Source organism: Carlito syrichta, unplaced genomic scaffold, assembly GCF_000164805.1.
Source record: "Carlito syrichta isolate Samal-C Ts95f unplaced genomic scaffold, Tarsius_syrichta-2.0.1 Scaffold302860, whole genome shotgun sequence".
Classification (NCBI taxonomy): domain Eukaryota; kingdom Metazoa; phylum Chordata; class Mammalia; order Primates; family Tarsiidae; genus Carlito; species Carlito syrichta.
The window spans coordinates 1-24,737 of record NW_007246956.1 but is presented as its reverse complement, the minus strand read 5'-3'; the positions used below and the strand labels follow the sequence as shown (position 1 = coordinate 24,737).

Here is a 24,737-nt window from a genome sequence, read left to right as displayed (position 1 = left end):
GACCTGCTGGGCTCCGGTGATCCTTCCACCTCAGCCTTCCCAGTAGCCGGAATTACAGGCCTGCGCTACCACGCCCGGCTGATTAAGATACAATTTTATAATTTCCCCCCTAACATTGGGGCTTTCTCAGATATTATGAAATAGTTTGGGAAAATGCAATAAATTGAAAAGGTGGCTTTTTCTCTTGACTGTATTTTTAATAGTATATAGAGGCTTTACAAATGATTAATTTTCCATTTGGCTTGCCCCTTATGTTGAGATCATTCTTTTCAAATGTTGCGGAATCAAATCAGTTTGTATCGTTACAAAACACTTTGTGAATATTTGGGAGTAGTGTCTCCTTGATCAGATTCTCTTGCAGATTTTTTTTCCCTCTTCTCCATTCTCCTCAGACTTTTTCCTTTGCCAACACTCATGTTAAGGGCACTTTGATCCTAAAAGAAGACACAGAAGGAAAACACAGGGGCAGAATATCATGCATGTTCTTGCCTTAGTGGTATTGAGAGTTGTGTGGGTTCCTGAATTGGCTGGCAAGGACATTTATTTATTTTTCTCTATCTCTGTTTCTGTCTCTTTCCCTTCTTTTTCTCTCTCATTTCTCTTAAATACTTTCAGTAGTAACTGTTGTATTGTCTTCTTTTGTTTTCTTAGTTACTACCTAATTTTTTTTTTAGCTCAGGTCTCTTGTTTTGAAGAAAGCATCATTGTTACTAAACGTCATGTGATCAGAAAAAGGCACTAAGGAATGAAATGTCAGCATGTACTAGGCAGCATAAATTAGAAGGAAAGGTAGATTTTAAACAGAAGAGAAATAATTGCTCCTATGGATCACATGTATTAAACATAAGTGTTAGGTGTCTGTCTTTCCTACTGAGTAGGTCATGTGGTTCTCTGGAGCAGTAAAATGCAGACCTGGGTTGTCTTACTCATCTTTGTGTCTCAGCAACTACGATATTGCTGACTGCAGGAGATATTTATTTGATTGAATGGAAACATATGTGTATTTTCTTCAGAAAACCTGACAAGTTTTATTTTTTCTTTTCCAGTTTCTCAAATGCCAGTTTGTTCTTATCTATGATAAGCCAGTTTCCATTGAATTTGGTTGCTGAAATTGAATTCAGCTGAGAAAAGAATTGGTTCTCAAAGACCATTCCTGCTTTAAAAGGATGATCTTCAATTATTTTTAATGTTGCCATAATATTTTCATATCCTAGAGTTAGCATAATGTCTTTTGGTGATTAATTTTCCTTAAGCACATACCTGATCATGTTATTCCTTTGATAGAAAACCTTTGAAAGCTTAAACTGGATTATAGCATCCCAACTCAAATTTTGACCTCACCTTCCAAACTCTTTTTAGCCTTCTTGAACTATTATTCACCAATGTCGGAATCTGTTTTTATTTTTTTTCTTTGTCGGTGACCAAATCTCTTCTCTACTTCACATTTTAGTTTGCCTGTTACTATTTATTTTAACTCTTCTCCTTTCTGAGGTCTTGCAGAACAGGGTAGTTTCTATCCTGTTTCTACTAGTTAACAGTGATGTCTCTTCCCTCCTGCTCAGTCTCCCAATTAGTATTTCTCATGAAGTACTTCTCATGCCTTGCCTAGTGTCTTCAACATAGGAAGGAATAAGTAGTCTGTGCCCTGTTTAATTTTAACCTACATCGACCTTATCCTGTGATATTTCTCTCTCAGTTTCAAAAAAGTTTCAGAAACTTCTGTGCATCAGAGTTTATATAACTCCTAGTCAAGATTCTCTCCTGTCTCTTGCAGGAACATTTCGACTTATTTAGTTATTAAAGGGGTTGTTTGGCTAGTAATATCCAGGTCATTAGCATGCTGAAGTGGAATCAATATTGGATTGAATTTTAGGATCCTGTCTCTTTCTAGTCCTTTCTCTACCAAACACTACCTACCTTATCTTGGATTGATCATTCTTCCTGTGCCTTAATTTTCTCATTTCTAAACGGTAGATAGTGGGATATGTCACTAATTCTAATATTGTCTCTAATTTGATGTAAAAACTTGTTATTGAGTTTCTAAAATCTGCCAGTTACTCTTCTGGGTGCTTTATCTGTGTGATCCATGTAGTTTGTCATTCCTCTGAGAGGTTGGTGTTATTGAGTACATTTTATAAATGATGCTGCTTTAGTTCACAGAGGATAAGCACCCTTCTAAGGTCACAGAGTGGTAGAGCTGGGATTTGAACTCAAGTTTGTGTGACTTATCCTCTTTCCATGATACGTCACTGTCTCCCTAGAAATGTTACCTTTGAGTCATTACGACTGCACGGTTTTCTCATTTACCTGTACGAGTTCCCACACATACTGTAGATGAAAATGTTTATTTAAAATATGCATTATTTAGTATCCTGGCTTATTTGGTGCAGATTTTCAATTTTTGTTATATGTTTTTAAATGTTCACTGAGGTGCCCAAGCTCTTGTGTGTTGACTGTCAAGTATGAGGAGAGGATAAATTGCATTATATTATAGTTACATCAGTGAACAACTCGTCATTGTTCCCACCTACATGGCAGTCTGCTTTATGTCCCTTAAATCCTTATGGAAAGTATTTTAAATGCAGGCTTACCAATTCTTTCTCATGAATATGAGAAATAGGATAAAGGTGGGTGGAGAGATTTTTTATATGCTAGACAGAGCTGTTTTTTTATTCTAGAAATTTGCTTCATTGTTTTCCTACCTTGTCCAGTTTTTCCACTTTTGTAATTTTGAGCTGATAAGTATTCTTTTGTAGTCAACATATGTGAAACTGTGATCTTAGATGTGTGATCAGCTGAAGTTGAATTTTATGGTGGACCTTGTCTACACTATTGATCTCTCTCTGTCTCTCTCTCTCTCTCTCTCTCTCTTTTTAAAATAGAATCTCACTTTCATTTTCTGTCTCACTTTAAAGTCTTATTCATATGAGTAGGCTGTGTAGTTTTCTTGGAATTTGAGTACTACTATTGCAGAAACGAGAAAGGGAGCCAATGGCAATCAAAGCCAATCATTTTTAAAGGGAGAGAGTTCTTTTCCCCCTCTTATGAATGCATTGTTTTTACAGATATCATTCATAGTTGCTTTTTAGTTAAGAATTTGTTGGGGCCTTATTATCTTCTATTCCTTTCTTTGTATTTGGCCACCTTATTGCTGGGCAGAAAAGAGTGGAGGCAGTGGGCCTGAGAAAGCTATCCTAAGAAGGTCTGCTTGCAAGGTAGGCCTTTATCTGGCGTCTGAGAACTTGAGTGATAAATGTTTCTACACTGATATGAAACGTTCCCTTCTTGATAATAGGATAATTCACTGTGCTTAGACTAGTACTAAAAATATAGTTTATGTTGAGCAGCTGTTTTCTATCTGGAAGTGTGGAATTTGGGTACCTTGTAGGCAGATGTTGCCCAAGTGACCAAAATTACAAACCTTGGGCCCTGAGTCTCTAAAGAGTTTTCCTGATGGACAACACTTTGTATGTGTGGTCAGAAGTCATTGCTGAAGGAATTGAGTATGTCCTGTGTGACTCCACTGGGAGAGGACTCTTGGAAGCATGTCCCTGGTTTCCAGTGGACTTCACTTCATGTGCCTTATCCCTTGGCTAAATTTCGCATTGTATCTTTTCACTTTAATAAATTGTACCATAATTACCACTATAATGTTCTGAGTCCTGTGAATACTTCTAACTACCACCAAGCCTGAGATCTTCAACACAACTACCCATCAACACTCTTTCCTGTTTGAAGAATGAGAAAAGAAGTGGAATTTAAATGTGTAAATTAGTAAATTTAGTTGGAGCTTTTATAAACCTTTTGGCAATGTATGGGAAAAAATTTTTGTTAACAACGATATCTCTATGTTTTTAAATTGTTCCTTTTCCTGGCAGTGCTTATATGGTGAAAAATAAATAATGGACTTAAAAGTGATATGAAGTTTAACCATTCTGCTTTAGTAGCTGAGATGATTTAACACAATCTAAATATAAAAAGTTCTTCAGTACAGAAGATGTCTCCAGGAATATATAATAATAATAATAGAACTGAAAATCATTATAATGGAATAAATAAGAAAAAATGTTTTTCATTTAGCATTTCATGTAGTACATTAGGAGATTATAATTACTATTTTGTACTTTTGTTTTTACTATAAATACCCCAGGCCGGGCTCGGTGGCTCAGCCTGTAATCCCACGCCTTTGGGAGGCTGAGGTGAGTGGATTGCCTGAGCCCGCGGGTTCGAGACCAGTCCTGGGCAGCGAGACCTCATCTCTACAATAAATCAAAAAATCAGCCGGGCATGGTAGTGCATGCCTGTAATTCCGGCTACTCGGAAGGCTGAGGTGGAAGGATCGCTGGAGCCCAGCAGGCGAGGCTGCGGTGGCCGGGAGCGGCCACTGCACTCCAGTCTGGGCGACAGAGCGAGACTCCAACTCAAAAAAAAAAAAAAAAATACCCTGAAAGCATTTATTCATGGATTAATGATATGTTTGTACAATTGTGTGCTCTTTCTGTGTATACGTGTGTGTGTGTGTGTGTGTGTGTAAGGAATTATTATGAGGTTTCTGCTATATAATTCTTTGACTGATGTGGGAGAAATGTTTATTACAATTAGTTTTTTCTGACTGGTTATTTGAGAAAGTTTTTGAAGAAAATGTCAAAATTATGGCTGAGTAGGATCCTTAGCAGATGAACTTAGGAAGGAATTCTATGATAAATTTTACCTGAAGCATAATACAGACTTGACAGTAGCAAAGCAGTAGCTGTTGATAGTTTCCAGATTCAGGGAAATTAGAGGTGATGTTTATCTGGGTCAAACCCACCTGCTTTCCTTTCAGTTGTGAGAACCACAGTAGTTTACAATAAGATCTACACATTTTTCTGTTCATTTGCACTCACACACCCAATCGATTACATGATATTTGCTAATATCCTAAGTGAATTATTATGTATAACATGTTAATAAGAGAGTCTGCAAGTCTACTTTCTTAGCTCTGGGCTTGTGTATGTGAATACTGTGCCTGTTGTTGCTCTATAATTACAGAATAATAAATAATGCTGAACTTATTTTGCTTCTCGATTCAAAGAGTTGCTGGATCAATCCATGGAATTTTGTGTGCTCTTGGATCTATTACAAATTTGACTCTATCTAACTAGAACCTTATTTCTGTTTGTTATCTTTTAAACATCTATTTCTTGTTTTCTTGTTCATTTCCTCTTTCCCTTATAGTAGTTATTTCAGATTTTCTCACTATTTTCATATATCTCATTTTCATCTACCTCATTAGAGAGAGACACTTTCCTGCCATTTTAGTTGGACTATCTTTTTGTTAGGAGTTGGGCATCAGATCATTATATTCTCTGGGCATGTTAAATTTAAGATGCCTATGGGATTTCTAAGTGTGGAAAGTCATTATGCATTTAGATATTTAAGTCTGGAATTTAGGAGTTTGTTTGGCTTCTGAATTTAGAACTCATGAATATCTCTGTCTACTCGCATACTTATTTACTAAGGGTATTATATTGGTGGGATAATACTTAGTATTGGGACCTTGTAGAGTTATTTATATTTAAAAGCTATAAGGTAGAAGAGACCCAGGAGAGAAGATTATGAAAGAACAGGAAGAAGATGGAGAACTAGTGAAAAATGGTATTATGAAAGTTAAAGACAGAGAAAGACTTAAGGATGAGCAAGAGGTAATTAATAGTGTTTCATGCTACAAGAAAACTCAATGGGAAGATTTTTAGAGTTTTCTTGTATTTGGCTATTGGTTATTTTGGAGTATCTTGGTGAGAGCTCTTTTAATTGTATGACAGGGATGGAAACCAGATAAGTGAACTAAGTGACTTGGAAATAAAATTGTGGGGACATCAAGTGTAGACTACTCTTTCCAGGAGCTTGGCTTAAAAGAAAGAATGGTACAGGATACTGGTTAGAAGATAATACAGGATTGAATAAAGTGAAGGCCGGGTACAGTGGCTCAAGCCTGTAATCCCCGCACTTTGGGAGGCCGAGGTGAGAGGACTGCCTAAGTCCAGGGGTTCAAGACCAGCCTGGAGAAATCTGTGAGACCTCATCCCTACAATAAATCAAAAAAATAGCCAGGTGTGGTGGAGTGCCTGTAGTTCCAGCTACTTGGAAGGCTGAGGAGGAAGAAATGCCTGAACCCAGGAGGATGAGGTTGCAGTGGCTGTGAACACGCCACTGTACAGTCTGGGTGACAAAGTAAGACTCCTACTCAAAAAAATAAAAATAAAATAAAATAAAAATTGATTTGTCAATGTTGTTGTTATTTTTTATTTTATTATTTTTAAAAATCCTTACTATTATGTTTTAAGAAATAGAATAGAATGGTCTAATAGGGAAAAAGAGAAGTTCAAAACATAGAGGAGAGTACAGTCATGACTGATATCATATGAAGCACTTGATGGATGTGGAAGGAAATAGCAGAGCAGTGATAGGCTAATTTGTCTGAGAGGAAGGATCCCTTTTTCTCAGAGGCTAGAGAGGAGGAGAGAGTGACCACTGGTACATTTTAGGAATGGTATTAGAACATTTTGGGTGTCCTGCATTAACTGCCTCAATTTTACTTCTGAAGAAGAAGCCTATATACATACATACTAAAACTGCAGGACAAGCTTGTAGGGTCAGAGATCAGACTTTTTGGAATGACTCTTGTGTGAACTGGGTGGAGACACATGGAAGACTTTCTGGGCGCTAAAGAGCTGACTTACAAAGTATGGTCACATCAACTAAAATAGTCTTGTGTGATTTTCCTTAGAGGACTCATCCTGGTGTAGGAATTAGGAATATTTTTTAGTTCGCCTAGAGTTGGTGGTTCCATTGTTAACGTTCAGTGGATGAACAGTTTAAAAAAGTTTGAAATGTAAGCAAGAGAGTGACTACAGTGAAAAAATATCATTGGGTTAGAGAGTCAAGATTTAAAGACAGCAAAAGGAATGTCCAGGGAGTGGTCTTCTCCTTGACCATGAAGCACAGATATAGCAGAAGGAGGGGCCTGAAAGAAGATGTTACACTGGTTGTTAAAGCCAGAGATGGGGCAGGAGGGTAGGGTGAAGAATCTCTCACTTCAAAAGTGGCCATTCTGATAAAAACACCAAGATAGAACCATGGAAGTGGGTGACTAAATAGGTATGGAGTTAGAGTCATTTGAGAAGCTAGAAGTTTAGCCAAGAGTTAAAAACATGGGCTCTGGAATCAGACTATGCCTAAACCCTTGTGCCATCACTTATAAGGTATGTGATCTAGTTATTTCTGCAGCAAGTATTGATTACTTCTCACTTAAGTGGGGATAATAATAATGTTTTATTTTAGTTTTGTGTTAGAATTGAAGGAGATACCTCATATAAAGCATTTATGAAATCCTTGGCATAATGCCTAGTGCTCAACAAATTTCAGTAGTACTCATGGTTGTTTTATTATTGTTGCTAGATCCTTATTTACATTTTAAACATCACCTTCTAAGAGAGACCCTCTGCAGCTACACTGCCGAATATAGACCCCTTCAATTAACTGTACATCATTTTTTTACCACCTAGTACGATCTACTGTTGTAATTTACCTATTGGTATGAATATGTCATCAATTAAATTGCTAGTTTCTTTGAATTGAAGTCATGTCTTACTAATCTTTCTGTAAATTATGTGCCTGATGACTAGGAGGATAATCGCCCTCCCTCCAAGAATTCGTTGAAAAAAATAATCATTTTCACCTCTCTTTTGATGCAGAATCACTTGATTACTGCTTGTTAATAAAGTTGATTTCTAGCTTACTGGCAAACCTTTTAGGATACTAAGGTTTTCGAATCTTATTTTAGAATTTTCCATACAAACAAATGCACAGTTCTCAATTTACTATTTTGTTTGGGTAGATGAAGTCTTTTCCAGGCTGCAGTGATATTAGCAAACTGAACAAATGCAAACCTATTGCCCAGAAAATAAAGATTGTTTTCGAGGCATTGAAAACGATTTTTGCCATAAGGTCAAACTATGACTGTGATCATAAGGGAAATTGTATTTTACTTTATTTGAGCCACAGTTTGTGGCCTTTGGAATCTGGACCTGAAAATTCTGTTGGGACCAAAAGAACTTGGTAAATGTTTCTAGTCTCTTCACTTGTCATGTCTTAGTACAATGTAGATGATATTTATTGTTTATCTAACTCACAGCATTATCATTGCCCCTTGAGCCCATTCTTATTTGGACACATGACAATTTTGTGTTATTTTTGTTATCCCTAAGTTTTGGAAACTAAGGCTCAGGAGGGACAGTTTATGTGACTTATTATAAGCAATTAATTTCAGCATTTGTTACTTTGTACAAAGCTTTAATAACTGGATTAATGTTAACGTTATTTATGTTATAACATTCTTAATGTTATAGCATTCTTTTATTTGTATAAGCTATTGCATAAAAGCAATATCCTCATTTTTGAACTTAAAATAGGTATTTACTTGTTCTTAAAATATGTATTAATCATGATGATTTAGTATAATTCCAAATATATTAATGAGCATCCTTGTTTTAGGGATGCTAAATTTTAAGGTTTCTTTCTTGATTAGAGAAGTATTACAAATAAATTTAAATTTAAGTTTATTTAAAAATCTATACTATAATGATTCATGTTAGCTGGAGATAAGTGCTTCAATATCTACCATTATATTGTTTTATTTGGAAATAACCAATCTATAATCACTTTACTGGGACTCTAATATAATGTTATCTATAATGATATTTCTGTCATTTTATTGTTACTGATTTTTATTTTATTTTAATAAAATGTTATGTGCTGCCAGCAAGTGAAATGTTACATATGATTGCTACTAATAGTTCTCTGATAATCTGACAAATTTTAGAACATTGACATTTCTTCAATTAGAGAAAACACTAGGTTCTTGTGAAAATAATGCACATTGTTTATCTCAGCAGTTCCTTCTATTTTAGTGACAGTCAGTTGGAAATATATACGTTTTCTCTTTTAGTTTAATACAATAGTCTAGACGTTTTTTCTTTTAGGATAGTAGAATAGTCTAAAAAAGAGGTAATATTTCTATAAAAATTATTTTCAACTAATGTGGCTATAAAATGCACAGAAAAGGACTTGTATTTTCTAGATTGATTGCTAATGGAATTTAATACAGATGATTTCAGTTTCAATGACATTAGAGATTCTTGTCTGATATGTTATACTTCCAATTTTGACAAAAATTTTTTGCTAATATTTCACATTCTTTATTCCTAGGATTTAGCCCATGAATTGGAGAACAGGGAAAAACAGCAACTGCAGATGTTAAATAGACTGAAGGAGATCCAGAGTCACTTTGACACATGTGAGACCGAGCGCAAGCATGCTGAACTTCAGATCTCAGAGCTGACTCACCATGCGGAGGACGCAACCAAGCAGGCTGAGCAGTACCTTAGTGAGCTCCAGCAGTCGGAGGCCCTGAGAGAGGAAGCCGAGAAGAGGAGGGAAGACCTGAAACTGAAGGCTCAAGAATCTATCAGGCAGTGGAAGCTTAGGCATAAGAAATTAGAGCGAGCGATGGAGAAACAAGCTGAAACTCTTGATGAAATGACGGACAAGAATAGTCAGGTATGAAAGTCACATTCCTAAGGAATGGTTTTTGCTGTAACTAACCATTCATTTATCCATCCTTTGAGCAGACACTTGAGTACCATGCTGAGCATACAATCTATTGATAAGCCCTTGATAGAAGAGTCTTATGTCTTGGCTGTTTCAAAGCAAGAAGTTGGGTTTATTTTTTAAAGCCTTTTTAAGAGTTTAACATGCTATGGATTTTCAGAGTTAAGCCATAAAATAGACACATCCCCTGCCCTAGTTTAGATTTAAGTTCCCTAAGTTGAATTATTCCTTAATCTTCTGATATTCCAGTGGAAGAAAATTAGTAAATCTCCCCTAACTTTCCTCCTAGTGCATGTAGTTTTAAATCTCATTTCTATATTTATTTTTCCCCCTTTATTTAAATAGCTTTAGGGGGTACAAATAGTTTTTGATCTGGGCTTAAGTGTACCCACCACCCCCACCTGTGAACATTGTATCTGACACGTGATTTTCCATCCCTCCACCCCTTCTGTTATGGTCTGAGTAACACTTGGCTGCTCTCCCTTGATACCAATAAACCAAAGGGGCAGGGAACTGGTAGAAAGAGTTTTATTTCTGAATTCGAATCTAGGGAGCAGAGTGGGCTTTTGTCCTCTTTAAATGGTTCTGCTCACCCTTCAAGTTTTACAGTCCACTTTTATAAATTCAGGGTAGTTGGTACCAATACATTGACTATGTGACTACCAGATCATTGTATAGAACCTAAGTTACAGCTGCATTTTGTCAATAATGACATTTTATGGTCCACATTTCCTGGCGCCAGTTACCAGGGGTATCCCACAGCTTTTTATCAGTAACACCCAGCAGAAGTGTTAATCAAGCTTGCCATAGAGTAAAGGAAGTTAACAGGGCCTAAGACGTCAACATTATTACATGTTATTATATGCAAACATTATACAAATCACAAGACTTGTGATTACATTGATATAAAAGTTTTACAAATCTGTGACTATTAAGAAAAGGAAGTAAATGGGGATTTACATCTCTCAGTTAATTGGGCACAGTCTGCAGGAAAGTTAAGTGTTCTTTGAAGTTACTTACTGGAAGTGCATAGGAGATAAGGGAAAGCACACCTTTTGTTGACTCTCAGGAATGTGGGTATGTGCAGGAGCACGCGAATAGTTGCCATGCCCTTCTCTAGGGGTTGTGGCAATATGGTCAAGCAATAGCAGGTCTTCGTATCACTTCTGGATATTTCAAATTATCTATTGGTTAGAAAGAAGCATTTAAAAAATACAGTAGTTACAACTGGGCCATTTTCTGTCAGCTCCTGTAATGGGCTTGGTTAAATGAGTGACACTCTCCCCCTGACTGAGCAGTATTATGGGAGCACAAGCCTCTTCAGGACTTTGCTTTTATGCCCTATGGATGGCAACAGAAAGCATTTCATTGATCTGTGTATGCGTTCCACATCATCTTTTCCCTTGTATAATCAGTTACTTTGAATGGATTTTATACTTCTATGTTGATTCTCCACAGATATATCTTTGGGTTGAATTAAACCCAGATGTTTATAAGATAATAAGCAGGAAAGTCATGATTGATTTTCATCCATGTTTAGTCATGGTTTATCATTTGTGCTTTGTTATTTGTCACTTGTCAAGAACTGAACATTCCAGAAGAATGATCATTTGGATAAGTTGACTTTCTTTCAAAGGAAAACAAAATGTAGGGCAACATATTTATAAAATCAATTTTCAGCATTTAAAAGTGACAGATGCTTATTTTAGATGAGCTGTCATGGAAAAGATACTTTATCTTTTATATATGAATTCTTGGACATGTAGAAGATAAAAGAAGCGATCACTTTGCATTCACTGTGGATTGCTTTTCATTTTAACCCTTCTGACACATACTAGGTGGTGGATTGCCCTGAGCTAAAGCATTTCTTTCTCTCTCTCTCTCTCTCTCTCTTTCTTTCTTTCTTTCCCTCTCTCTCTCTCTCTCTCTCTCTCTCTTTCTCTCTCTTTGTCTTATTCTGTCACCCAGTTGGAGTGCTCACAGCTACCCCAGCGTCGACCTGCTGGGCTCAGATGATCCTTTCACCATAGCCTTCCAATAGCCGGAACTACAGGCTCGCACTACCACACCCAGCTACTTTTTTGATATATTGTAGAGATGCGGTCTCACCAAGTTGCCCAGGCTGGCCTCGAACCCCTGGGCTCAGGCAATCCTCTCACCTTGGCCTCCCAAAGTGCTGGGATTACAGGCTTGAGCCACCGCGCCTGACCAGCTAAAGCATTTCTAAAGCTTTCAGGCTTGAATCTGAACTGATTTGATCCCAGGAAACTACTCTATCTTGATTATTCTGTTGTCAGTCTGATCTGGCAACTGGTTCTGTTCAGTGAGCCTGACTGTAAGGGAGGGAGCTAAAGAGAAGAGCGGTTGAGTGAATTGATTGATTGATAATCATCTTATCAATTTAAGGGAGTTTACTTAATTTGAGAAAATTTAGAAGGGTCCATGTCATCAGACAGTATCCCAATTCACGATGCTGAGAGTTTTCTAGATTGAGTTTTCAGAATCTTCAGAATTGTTAAACAATAATTTCCCAGAATACTTCTGATATAATTATTTTTATCACTTAGCATTACTAATGATAAGCAAAGAAGTAGTTTTAAAGTGATTGCCACAGTTGGGTAGTATCACAATTATCACAGCAGGCATTGTAATTTCTTCTTTAAAAGCCTTAAAAATTAATGCAGCACATTGCAGTTAGAGCAATGTTTGATCAAGGAAAAAAGGGTAAGAAATGTTTCACTGCATATTCAAATGTCCAGTAAATCTGTGATGTGGAAATACATGGTAAATAATTTTGAAAACAAAAATTTAAAAATATATTATGGAATATTACCTTTAAGGAATATTTAATTCTCAATAAAATCCCAAGGCCTCCTTAAGCCATTAGTAATACAATCTACTTCCTTTTTTTTTTAGGACTAATTACTTTCAAAAATGACTACAAGGTATATTTGGAAGTGTATGTTAAAATAAAAATGGTGTTGGTTTACAAATATAACATTATAGTTTAAAGAATAAAGTAATTACTTAATAAGTAGCCTTGTTGAGTCATTTTATATGCACAAATGATGCAGTCTTAGTATTTGCAAAATGGTTCTGTGCCTACTTCCAAATCTCTTTTCCTAGCATAATTTATTTTCGACTTTAAGCTTTGCCACTTAAAAATTATATTAAAAGGAAAAAGATTTTATTCTCTTAAAAGTTGTTCTGATTTATCCTTTTTTTCCTGACTTTATACACCTCTGGAATCTTAGTAAGATTGTCAGCTATGTATCATATTACTAAACCTCTTTATTACTGAAGGATATATAATATCAAATAAATAGCATATCATTGCAGAAAAACCCCCCAGAAAGATCAGGTTTGTGTACTCTGCTTAAAAGACAGTGACTTGAATATTTACATCAGGGAACTGTGATGTTCTTTAGGGACATGTGGATGAACACATACTGGGAGACCTAAAGCTATGGATACCAATAATTGTGATATTTCTGATATTTCTGTTTCTTTTTTAAAAAAGTGCTGTTTGAAATCACTGTTTTGATAGGTACTTTGAAAAAAAGGAAAAATTTGAACTTGGATTCTTATGACAACATATGCTCTTCTGAATGTTTCCAAATTCTTTCATTTTTTAAAAATATGGGTAATGGGAATGCTTCCTAGTTGTTTTTTTTTAATTGGGAAACTAATTGAGTTGCCCACATAATGAGCTTTTTGTTTGATAGTATTTTACTTTAAGAATCTTAAATTACTATATTTTCCTTTTGTGGATTTCCCTCCTGCTGAGAAAAAAAATTCATGTGTAGTATATGCTGTCTTATAAAATCTGAATTTTTGAATGAATAAAAGTGAGAAGGATCATTGCCAAAGTACACTACTCTTTGAATATGTATGCAGTCCTAGGATATGCAATTTAAGGAATGCTAGAGTACTGATGCATTAGTGTAATCCAGCAATCTGTCTGCATGCTACCTCGTATGTAGAAAAATCCTCTCATCTACCTTTTAGTTAATAAAAAAGCCTGTATACACTTTGCGGTCAGGCCTTTGAGGAGTGTCCCTACAGCTGCCATGGTTTTAGGCCATATCACTCTTCTGGCTTCACACAGCTGTTTTCAGGCCTTCTTTCTATAATCTTTTGCCTGGTTAGAACATTTTTTTTTTCCCATTCCTGCTTGGACAGCTAGTTATTTTTCACTTACGCCCCCATGTTTCTCAAGGGTTTTGGCATCTGGCTTCCCCTCAACCTGTTTTATAACATGTATTAATAATCCTTGCCATCATCCTTAGTGAATTCAACCTTCAAATCAGCAACTCGGACTCTGCATTCTTATACTTCACTAATTTCTTATTTTACAGTGGCCTTCATTCAAATCACTCTACTTCAGCAACTAATTTATGTGGTTAAATTTTGTCATCATCTGCAATTGTTCTATGTTCAAGCCTTTAATTCTCAAATCTCAGTCTCTGGTCTTTCACATTTCTTCTATTTCCTTTTCCTTTTTTAACCATTACCACTCAAGTTTAGTCCTTCCATATTCCTCTAGTTGACTAGACATTTTAGATTCAGTTTTTTCCTGTCATATTAAACTTTATTAAAAGCTACTTTGATGACGTACTCACCAATGCCTTCAGTTTCTTCCTTCCACTTCACGCATTTTACTGATCTCTAATCTGGAATCAACACAGTTCTTCACTTTTTTCATTCCTTCTCTGGAAGAACACCAGCAAAACTTGCATTGAACTATCACTTGGCTTCTGTAGTGGTCACGGTTACCTTCTGCCTCTTCTTATATATTTCATTCAGTAATTAATGTAAGCCAACACTAGGCACAGAGTCTTGACCTGGTCAATGAGTAATGAGGTATGAAGCCTGTTGGGGTGCTTCTGGTACCTTTACTCCTAAAAAAGATACACAGGAAGAGAGATTTTCTCCCTCCTTTGGATGTTGTGGTGGGCCACTATGCCTCGAATGGCTGAAGCCATCTTGCTGCAGTCCTGAGAATGAAGCCTCACAAGAGGAGGAGATGGTTGAGAGAATGAGAGAGACAGAGTTAGAGCTTTAACATACTGTGTCTAGAGCAGTTCTCCCTGGAATGATAAAACATTTCCTGTGGTTTAAGCCAGTTTGAATTGGGATTTTCTCAACAGAAGAAATTCAGCTGATATAAAATTTGAATTCTAGGCATAAAATGCTATAAGTAAAAGAACCTAAATAATAGGATTTAGGTGGAAGCTGGTCTGTCTAAAAGCAGGGAGAGAGATTATTAGTTTTTTTTTGGTGGGGATCCTGAAGTCAGTAATCTGTAATCCAGATTGAGTATGAGTCTGATAATTTGGAACCTTTAAAGGTTGGCAAAGCCAAATTATCGTCCAAACTGAGGTTAGTTCAAACACATGAGGGAGGTAAGAAACTTAGCAAAAATAAAAAAAGTGAGGGTTAAAAAAACCCCAAAAAACAAGCGTTTTTGTCAGGGTCCTTTCAAGCATTCCTGGTCAGACAAAAGGGACCCACTTCCATTGTTTGAAATTGCCTTAATATAAAGGCTGTTCAACTGAGGGCCCCTGGGGTGTCCAGGATATTAAAATGGTGGTAAAGACACATTTTCAGACGCAGAGAAAATGTCTAGACAAAATTGTAGGCTGTGGCTACTAGCCAGGCAAGTAAACAGAAGCAAATAGACAGGGCTTACTTAGTTTTTAGTATCTGTATTGTCAAAGAAATTCCAAACTTAACCAACATAGTCTGGATGGTTTGTCCTAAGGCTGTCTGTCACATTCATCATGCATTGATATGGTGCTTGGTGCATTGGGAAGAGGTAAATCATGGAGAATTCTAGAGTAGTAGAGCTTTGAAGGACTCTTCTTGAATCATCTTATCTCCAGATTTCCTGTTATGTGAGGAAAATAAATACCATTGCTGTTTAAACCAATTTCAGGAAGACATAATATTTCACAATTAAAGACATTTTCCCTGATAGAGTTCATCATGAAAATATGATTTTAATCTTCAGGATTGCCTGGACGTTTCTTGACTTATGCCCATAGGGCTATGTTATTTGCTCCAAACATATTTAAGCCTCCTACCCTCATTCTTAGGTCCTGCCTGTGTTATCCTTACAGCCCAAACTTGATTCTATCAGTTTTTGTGTTCTGTAGTATGGTAAGAAGAATGACCTCACAAAGATGTCTTAGCCTAATTCCTGGAACCTATGAATATTTTAAGATAGCACTCCCATGATTTTATTATATTATTTGATGCAGTTGATTTTAAGATGAGGAGATTCTTTGGGTGGATCTAATTTAATCACATGAGTCCTAAAAACGAAGCATTTTTTATGTTGGGAGATGGGAAAGTTGGAGAGATTTGCAGTGTAAGAAAAATTCATTCATGGAACTGTTGCTGGCTTTGAGGATGCAAGAGTCCATGAGCCGAGGAACGAGCTTGGCTTCTAGAAGTGTAGAATACCTTGTCAAACGTTAGCAAGGAAATGGGGACCCAAAGTCCTTTAACTATGTGGAACTAAATTCTGTCAGAAACTTGGAGCTGGGATGTGAATTCTTGCCCAGAGCCAGGTAAGAGCCCAGGTCAACTGGTACCTTGTTTTTAGTCTTTGGAGACCTTAAGCAGGATACCTTCCTTGGTCTTTTGTCCTACTAGAAACCGCGAGATCATTAATTAGTATTGTTTTAAGCCACTAAGTTTGTTGGAAATTATTATGCAGCAATAGAAAAATAATATATTTATCCTTTGGCTTATCTATATTTCTTGTTGTTTTTCTTCACTTACATTCTCTCAAAAGTGAACTGCTTCACCTGTATTCCAGGGTCCCTTCTCTTCAGGTCATTGCTCCATCAGTTATCTCCTATTTTTACAGTAGAGAATGGGGTCTGGTTACATTGCCAGCCTGATTTCAAACTCCTGAGCTCAAGTGATCTTTCAACCTCCCAAGTAGTTGAGGGTCAAGGTGTGAGCCACCGTGCCCAGTTCTTTTCAGAAACAGTTTTGACCACTACCTTGGATAAATACCTCCCTGAGTCTCTGGTTCCTCTTTGAACTTAAGTCTTACCCTTGCTTTTTGTTTCCCTTTTCCCACTAATCTTCATCACAACCTTATGAGGTGGCTATTATTATTATCATCTCTATGAAGATAAATAATTTCCTTAAGGTTATAGTATTACCATGGCTAGGCTAAACTCAAATTCAATTCTCTCTGGTCAGAGTTCAACAGCATAGTTACCTCCTTTTGTTATTTTTCATATTAGCTTTCTATTCTTTCTTTCTCTCTGTTAAAACTGAGAGGGGTTTGAGGATTTTTTTTTTTTTGGAGTGATTGACTCATTACATTTTTATCATAAATTGTTTTACATTGAAATATAAAATGTAAAGTGTAGAAATGCTTGGCAAATATTTACATTTTAATTCATGTTTTTGTTTCTTTTTTTTTAATTAAAGATGTGGGGTACAATTCAGTGTTAGGTATACAAATGTTTGTTATGCAGATACCCTTGTTGTTGAGGTGTGACCCCCTCCTCCCCTGGCAGTATCCTACTACTGCCAATCCCTTTCTTATAGAATTATGACAATTGTTCAAGGTCTGCTTATGAGTGAGAACATGTGGACTCTGTTCTTTGTTTCTGTGATAGATCACTGAGTATGATAGACTAAATCCATCCAAGTTGCTACAAAGTTCATATGTTTGTCCTTTTTTATGGCTGCATAATATTCCATTGTGTATATGTACCACATTATTTTATCCCATCCAGTTTCAATGGACGACACGGTTGGTTCCATATTTTTGCTATTGTGATTAGTGCTGCAATAAACATATGTGTGCAGGTATCTTTTTTGTAGAATGATTTGAGTTCTTCCGCTATATTTCCAGTAGGGGAATTGCTGGGTCATATGAAAGGTCAATTTCAGAAAACGTCACGCTGTTTTCCAAAGAGGTTGCACTAGTTTGCATTCCCACCTACAATGTAGAAATGTGTAGAAATGTTTCTTTTTCTCTGCATCCGCACCAGCATCTGTTGTTATTAGTTTTATAAATGATGACCATTCTTAGTGGGGTTGGGTGGTATCTTAACGTGAATTTTGGTTTGCATTTCTCTGATGATGAGTGAGGCAGAGCGCTTTTTCGTGTCCATTGGCTGCTCGTATCTCTTGTTTTGAGAAGTGTCCACTCATGGCTTTTACCCACTTTTTTTTTTTTACTGCTGTAGTCAATCTAGAGGGAAACTTTATCAAGGCCCCAGGGTCATGGGCCAAGGACAGGAGGCCGCCTTGTCGGAGGAACTGGTGAGGGCCTTATTTGACCTTCTTCTTGGGGTGCAGGTTGTTAGTGTGCCCACACTTCTTGCGGCAGCTGACGGCACGGGGATGCAGGTGTGCGTAACACTTGTGGCAGATCATCTTCTCACAGTTGTACTTGTGGGTGAGCTGGCGGAGAGAAGGCTCAATGATGCTACATCACAGGCGCAGCACCAGGTGCAGGGTGGACTCTTTCTGGATGTTGTAGTCCGAAAGAGGTGGCCATCCTCTAGCTGTTTGCCTGCAAATATCAGATGTTGCTGGTCGGGTGGGATGCCCTCCTTGTCTTGGATTTTAGCTTTGACATTCTCGATGGTGTCACCCTCAAGGGTGATAGTCTTGTCCGTGAGGGTCTTCACGAAGATCTGCATCTCTGTGTCTGCCGCACAGCCACTGCCACGGATCAGCCCAGCTGCCCTTTTGCCCACTTTTTAATGGGCCTGTTTGTTTTTTCCTTTTGGCATGTTTGAGTTCCTTGTAGATCCTGGATGTTAGACCTTAGTCAGATATACAGTTGGCAAATATTTTTTCCCCATTCTGTGGGCTGTCTCCCCACTCTCTCAATGGTTTATTTGGCTTTGCAGAAGCTTCACAGTTTGATGAGGTTCCACTTGTCTATCTTATCTCTAATGGCATGGATATCTGGTGTTTTGATCAGGAATTGGTTGCCAGTTCCAATTTCCATAAGGATGTCTCCTGCATTTTCTAAGGTTCTTATAGTTTGATGTTTTAGGTTATGGAACAGGAGAGAGATTCTGGAAACAAAACCTCAATTTCTCAACCAACTCATCTTTGACAAAACCTCCAACAACAATCACTGGGGAGAAGAGAACCTATTCAGTAAATGGTGCTGTGAAAACTGGCTGACCACATACAGAAGACTGAAACATTTTAACTCATTATCTCTGGTTCTGAAATGAGTCTTAATTGGGTTCTTTTTTGTTTTCCTATTTCTGGACATGGTGGGCATCAGTAAGCTGGAATGGAGATTGTGACAGTGTTGTACAGAAATCAGTCTAGGCTCCATTGGCTGCCCACGGTTTTATTATCAATTATTAGGTGATGATAATTAGAAACTAAATTAATTCTTAGACTGTATCCTTCAAGGTAAACCCAACCCCTTAGAAAGGCTGGCAGAGGGTGATGGACTTCTAGTCGCTTGACTTTCACTTGAGCCCTTCCCAACCTCTCGTAACCTTAAATTAATCTCATTTCTACCTTGTGGGCTTCAAGGTTCCCAGCTGCATATTGGTGTGTTTCTTAACACTAATGACATTTTTTAATAATGGCTGGTTGAACCATAAGCTTTCTTAGATTGTATCTTCATACTTTCCCTGTATTTTTTTTCATCCCTGTTTCAAGGTTTCTCCTTTTAAAAACTGTGACATTGAAATGTACCTCATTGTACTTTAGGTAATTCTGTGTTATTTCAACATCTGGTAAACTCTTTATAATAGGAATCTTTTATTTCCTCATTTTCTCAGCTTTATCTTACAGTGTAAATAATTATTTGTGATCATGGATTAATATAAGTTTTGATGAAATCTGAAACATGTATTTCAGTGTGGTGCTATTTCAGGCTAATTATATATTTTTTTCTTGACTAAAAATGTTTTTTATTAAAAAATAAAAAAATACAAAGTATTATTTGATGAATTTTTCTTTATTTTGTTAACTGGCAGAATCTTTGGTGAATTTTACAGTAATGCTTTTCTGCCTTTTCTGTTCTTAACCTGATAGATTTTAAAAGAAAAGGATGAAATGAAAAGCCAACTGTATGCAGCATTACAACAGATAGAGAATCTTCGAAAGGAATTGAATGATGTGCTCACAAAGCGAGCCCGTCAAGAAGAGGAGCTTCACTCTAAAGAGGAGAAACTAAGTGATATTAAGTCTCATCAAACTGATCTTGAACTAGAAGTCAAGAATTCCCTCAATACCATCCAGAGACTGGAAAGTGAATTGACAAAGCATAGTAATATTCAGAGCCAGATGAGACTTGAGAAAACTCACCTGGAGGAAGAAATTGCGGAGCTCAAGAAGAGCCAGGCCCAGGACAAAGCTAAGCTTCTTGAGCTGCAAGAGTCCATCAAGGACTTGAGTGCTATCCGAGCAGATCTTGCTAATAAATTGGCCGAGGAAGAGAAAGCCAAGAAAGCGGTGCTTAAGGACCTTGCTGACCTCACAGCCCAGGTGAAATCTAGGGATGAAGAGACAGCTACAGTCATCACACAGTTAAAGCTGGAACGTGATGTTCACCAGAGGGAACTGAAAGATCTCACATTGTCATTGCAGAGTGTGAAAACAAAGCATGAACAAAACATCCAGGAGCTGTTGAAGCATTTTAAGAAAGAAAAGAGTGAGGCTGAGAATCACATTAGGACACTGAAGGTACCTGCGCTGAATTTTCCCTGTGATACTGAAGGAATTTTTCTGGTGGCTCATGAAGTTAATAAAGCGTAAACTTTTAGAGATCATTCTGTATTCCCAAGCACTGAAGGGAAGATAAAACCAATAATAAAGAGGCTTATTCATGCCTGTTCGGCCAGGTTGAAATGAGTTATAACAGCCACCTGAGAGCACCTATTTCTGAGCCTTGAAGCCCTTTAAAAAGAACGTTTAGCTATTTGGGGAGTTCAGGAAAGGCAGAGGTGGCAGTAAGTTGTGGACCTGAAACGTGCCCTCATTCAACATTTATGACCTACTAAAAAATAAAAGGCAAAAGACTTGTCAAGACCATGGAAGCTGTAACCACAGTCCTTATTAGTATAGTAACTAAAGTGGATCTGCTTAGGAGTGTGTAAACCCAAGACTTTTGAGATTTACCCCTTGTTTGCAAAATCAAAATTGCCTGGGTAGATGGGTAAATGCCTGATTGAGGTCTTGCCTTTGAGGAAAAGTTTCGAAGGTCTAATGGTGTTAGCATTATCACCTTGCAGGGAAATTATTTCATGACATAATTGTCAGGAGTGTGTTAAGTCTTTCCCTCTTGCCGGCTTTATTTTTTTCTCCACAGCACTTATCATCATATGATATAGATTCCAGATTATTTATTTCTTAATCTCCTTTTCTTAGAATAAAGGCTCCACGAGGACTGGGATTTTAGTCTGTTTTTATTACAGCCATACCCAGTGCCTAGAGCAGTTTTTTGAACATTGTAAATATCTGTCGAATAGGTGAGTGAATGAATGGACAAATCTTCAAAGGTTAATTATAATATTTTTCAAAAGTCTTTGAGATACAGCTGCTATTTTATTTTATTTTATTATTTATTTATTTTTTTGAGTTGGAGTCTCACTCTGTCACCCAGACAGGAGTGCAGTGGCCACTCCTGGCCACCGCATCCTCACCCTGCTGGGAGTGGCCACCGCATCCTCACCCTGCTGGGCTCCGGCGATCCTTCCACCTCAGCCTTCCAAGTAGCTGGAACTACAGGCGGGTGCTACCACGCCCAGCTAATTTTTTGATTTATTATAGAGATGAGGTCTCACCAAGTTGCCCAGGTGGGTCTCGAAGCCGCAGGCTCACGCAGTCCACTCACCTCAGCCTCCCAATGCGTGGGATTACAGGCTGAGCCACCGAACCCGGCTATACAGCTGCTATTTTAAAAATGCTTTTGGTGTAAGGTGAAATTATAGTAAAATAACTGATGTATAAAATGCTATACCTATTTAATGAGTTATTTCCCAGTACCATATAGACTTCTGGTAGTAGTGGATTGGGGTTCATTAATTAGGGTAGGCAAGCCAGAATGGAAGCTGGAAGAGTAGGTAAGAGACTCTTACTATATTTCATTAAACCTAAGACACCATCAGTCACAGATGCATCGCTGTTTTATGCTATTATGAAAATAGTGCCTCCTGCCTATGAAACTATGACATGTTATCAAGCGTAAGACAAGTCAGAAATGGTAAAATGTGAAAAATATACATCTCAGTATTGCTGAAGTTTGGAGTCTTTTAGAGTTGATGATGACAGAAATAGAAGTAGTTAGGAATATGGAGAAGAGCTGATCTTAAAAAAATAAAATATATATTACATGTTGATTGATTGGTTTGACAATAATAATAATACTACGAGCCAATATTTTTTTCAACACTTTGTGCCAGTCACCACCACTTTAAGAACTTTATATGTGTTAATTATTTAGTACTCTCCTCAGATTGTATGGTATTATCCTGCAAATTGTTTCATATTATTTTTCTCTCTGATGAGGAAATCTAGACACAAGAGGTTAAGTGACTTACCCAAGGTCTTGCAACTAGAGAGTGGTAGAGGCAGACTTTGAATTCAGGCAGTCAAATGTCTGTGTTCTTAACTACTTTACTGTTCTGGAAGAGGTTCAGAATGAAGGGATGAGTATATCAACTTGGATAATGACAATGTTTACCAACATAGAGAATACAGACACAGCAGCAGATTTGAGAGAACAGTGGTAAACACAGTTTTTTAGCATGTTAAGTTAGGTGAGAGAGACCTTAAGCTTAACCATAAAAATCTAAGTAGATTGCTTTAGTACCCATTGGGTCAGGAGTTGAGGGAGAAATTGAGATTGGAGTGAAATAATTGAGAGTCAGTAACTCATAGGTGGTAGTTGAAATCTTGGGATTTGGATGAGATTGTGCAGGATGAAGAAGAGGATGAAACTGGAACACCAATGTTTAAGAAGGAATTTAGAAAGAGGTCCTAGCAAATAAGAGGAAAAGACCACATGAGAGATAGGAAGAGAATCAGAAGAGAATGGTATCTTGCAAACTCAGGTGGGGCATCTTAAGAAAGACATAATCAAGAGTGATAAGTATAGCAGGAAAATGAAAAGAAATAGCAAGAAAGACTTTATTCCATTCTAGAGGTTGATGGAAAAGGTCTATGAGGAGATATGGGGAAGTGTGATCAAAAATAGAGTGTATAGCATCAACAGGATACAAGGCATTTCTTCCTCTGGAGGTATTGGAGGAAACCAGTAAGAATTGGTAAGTTGGTAAGGATGGTCTGGTGGAATTGATGTGACTCTTGACTGATAGTCTCTCTCTGAAGTAGAGTGGGGCAGTGGTGCAGTAAGAAATCTATCAGTGGTAAAGACAAACCTGCTATGAATATGTATAAACTGCATGAGACTACTGTGGGAGCATGTAAATAACAGCCATGTGGCTGACATTGAAGAATAAAGATCACAGGCAAAAGAATGAGAGAGTTGAGGGATAAAAATCTGTGGTCAAAGGTTGCTTATTTGGTCTTGCATTTTTTTTTTTTTTTTCATTAATCAGTATTTTTTATTATGGTTTTGTGGGGTACAGTTAAGGGTTAGGTGTACAATGACGTTTCATTCAGGCACCCTGTAGATAAGAAGTGTTTTCCCATCCCCCGACAGATATTTGCTACTGTTAATCCCATCCCCCTCCCCCCCATAGTTTCCCAGTACCATCCGTCATTTTCTCATAGTATTGCATTGGATGTTCAAGGTCCATTATATGAGTGAGAACATGTGATATTTGGATTTTTGTTTTTGTGAGAGGTCACTCAGTATTATAGACTCTAGTTCCATCCAGGTTGCAGCGAAATTCATGATTTTGTTGTTTTTTATGTAGTATTCCATGGTGTATATGTACCACATTTTTTTAATCCAGTCCTCTTTTGATGGGCAGCATGGTTGTTTCCAGGTTCTTGCTATTGTGAACAATGCTGCGATAAACATACGTGTGCAGGTATCTTTTTTATAGAGTGATTTGTGTTCTTCAGGGTATATTCCCAGTAGGGGGATTGCAGGGTCATATGGAAGGTCAATTTTTAGAGCTTTTAGGAATCGCCACACTGCTTTCCACAGAGGTTGCACTAGTTTACACTCCCACCAACAGTGTAGAAGTGTTCCCTGCTCACCACACCCTCTCCAGCAGCTGTTATTTTTTGAGTTGTTGATAATTGCCATTCTGACTGGAAGTTAGGTGGTATCTCAGTGTGGTTCTGATTGCATCTCCTGATGATTAGTGAGGTTGAGCATTTCTTCATGTGTTTGTTGGCTGCTCGAATGTCTTCTTTTGTGAAGTGTCTGTTCATGTCTTTTGCCCATTTTATAATGGGGTTGTTTGTTTTCTTCTTTTCAGTACGCTTCAGTTCCTTGTAGATCCAGGATGTTAAGCCTTTGTCAGACCTAGAGTTGGCAAATACTTTTTCCCAGTCTGTAGGCTGTCTCCCTGCTCTCTTGATGGTTTCTTTGGCTTTGCAGAAGCTTGTCAGTTTAATAAGGTCCCAATTGTCTATCTTCTCTCTTAAGTCCTGTAGGTTTCGGGTTTTGTACAGGAATTGGATGCCAGTTCCGATTTCCATGAGAGTATTTCCTTCCTTTTCTAAGGTTCTTATGGTTTGAGGTTTTACATTTAGGTCTCTGATCCATTTGGAGTTAACCTTTGTGCATGGGGATAGATAGGGGTCCTGTTTCAATCTTCTGCATGTGGTCAGCCAATTTTCCCAGCACCATTTACTGAATAGGTTCTCCTCTCCCCATTGGTAGGTGGTGGGGACTTTGTCGAAGATGAGTTGGTTGAGAAATTGAGGTTTTGCTTCTGGAATCTCAATTCTGTTCCATTGATCTATATGCCTGTTCCTGTACCAATACCAAGCTGTTTTGATGATTGTAGCTTTATAGTAAAGTTTGAAATCTGGTATTGTGATACCACCTGCTTTGTTTTTTTTGGCTGAGGATTGTTCTGGCTATTCTTGGATGTTTGTGTTCCATATGAATTCCTGTGTTGTTTTTTCTAGGTCTGAGAAGAATGAAT

General features: G+C 37.5%; 1 protein-coding gene and 1 pseudogene across 1 annotated transcript in view; one reads left to right on the top strand and one right to left on the bottom strand.

Annotated features, from left to right (window-relative positions):
- The window catches only part of CEP128 (centrosomal protein 128), a 148,226-nt gene extending 127,802 nt beyond the window's left edge, over nt 1–20,424 (top strand). Inside the window, exons 14-15 of the mRNA XM_008057192.2 lie at nt 9,250–9,600; nt 19,702–20,424. Of these exons, the coding sequence (XP_008055383.1) occupies nt 9,250–9,600; nt 19,702–20,424 (1,074 nt within the window). The remainder of the gene's footprint in view (nt 1–9,249; nt 9,601–19,701) is intronic.
- On the bottom strand, nt 17,959–18,332 carry LOC103259532 (annotated as a pseudogene).
- Nucleotides 20,425–24,737: the final 4,313 nt, after the last annotated feature.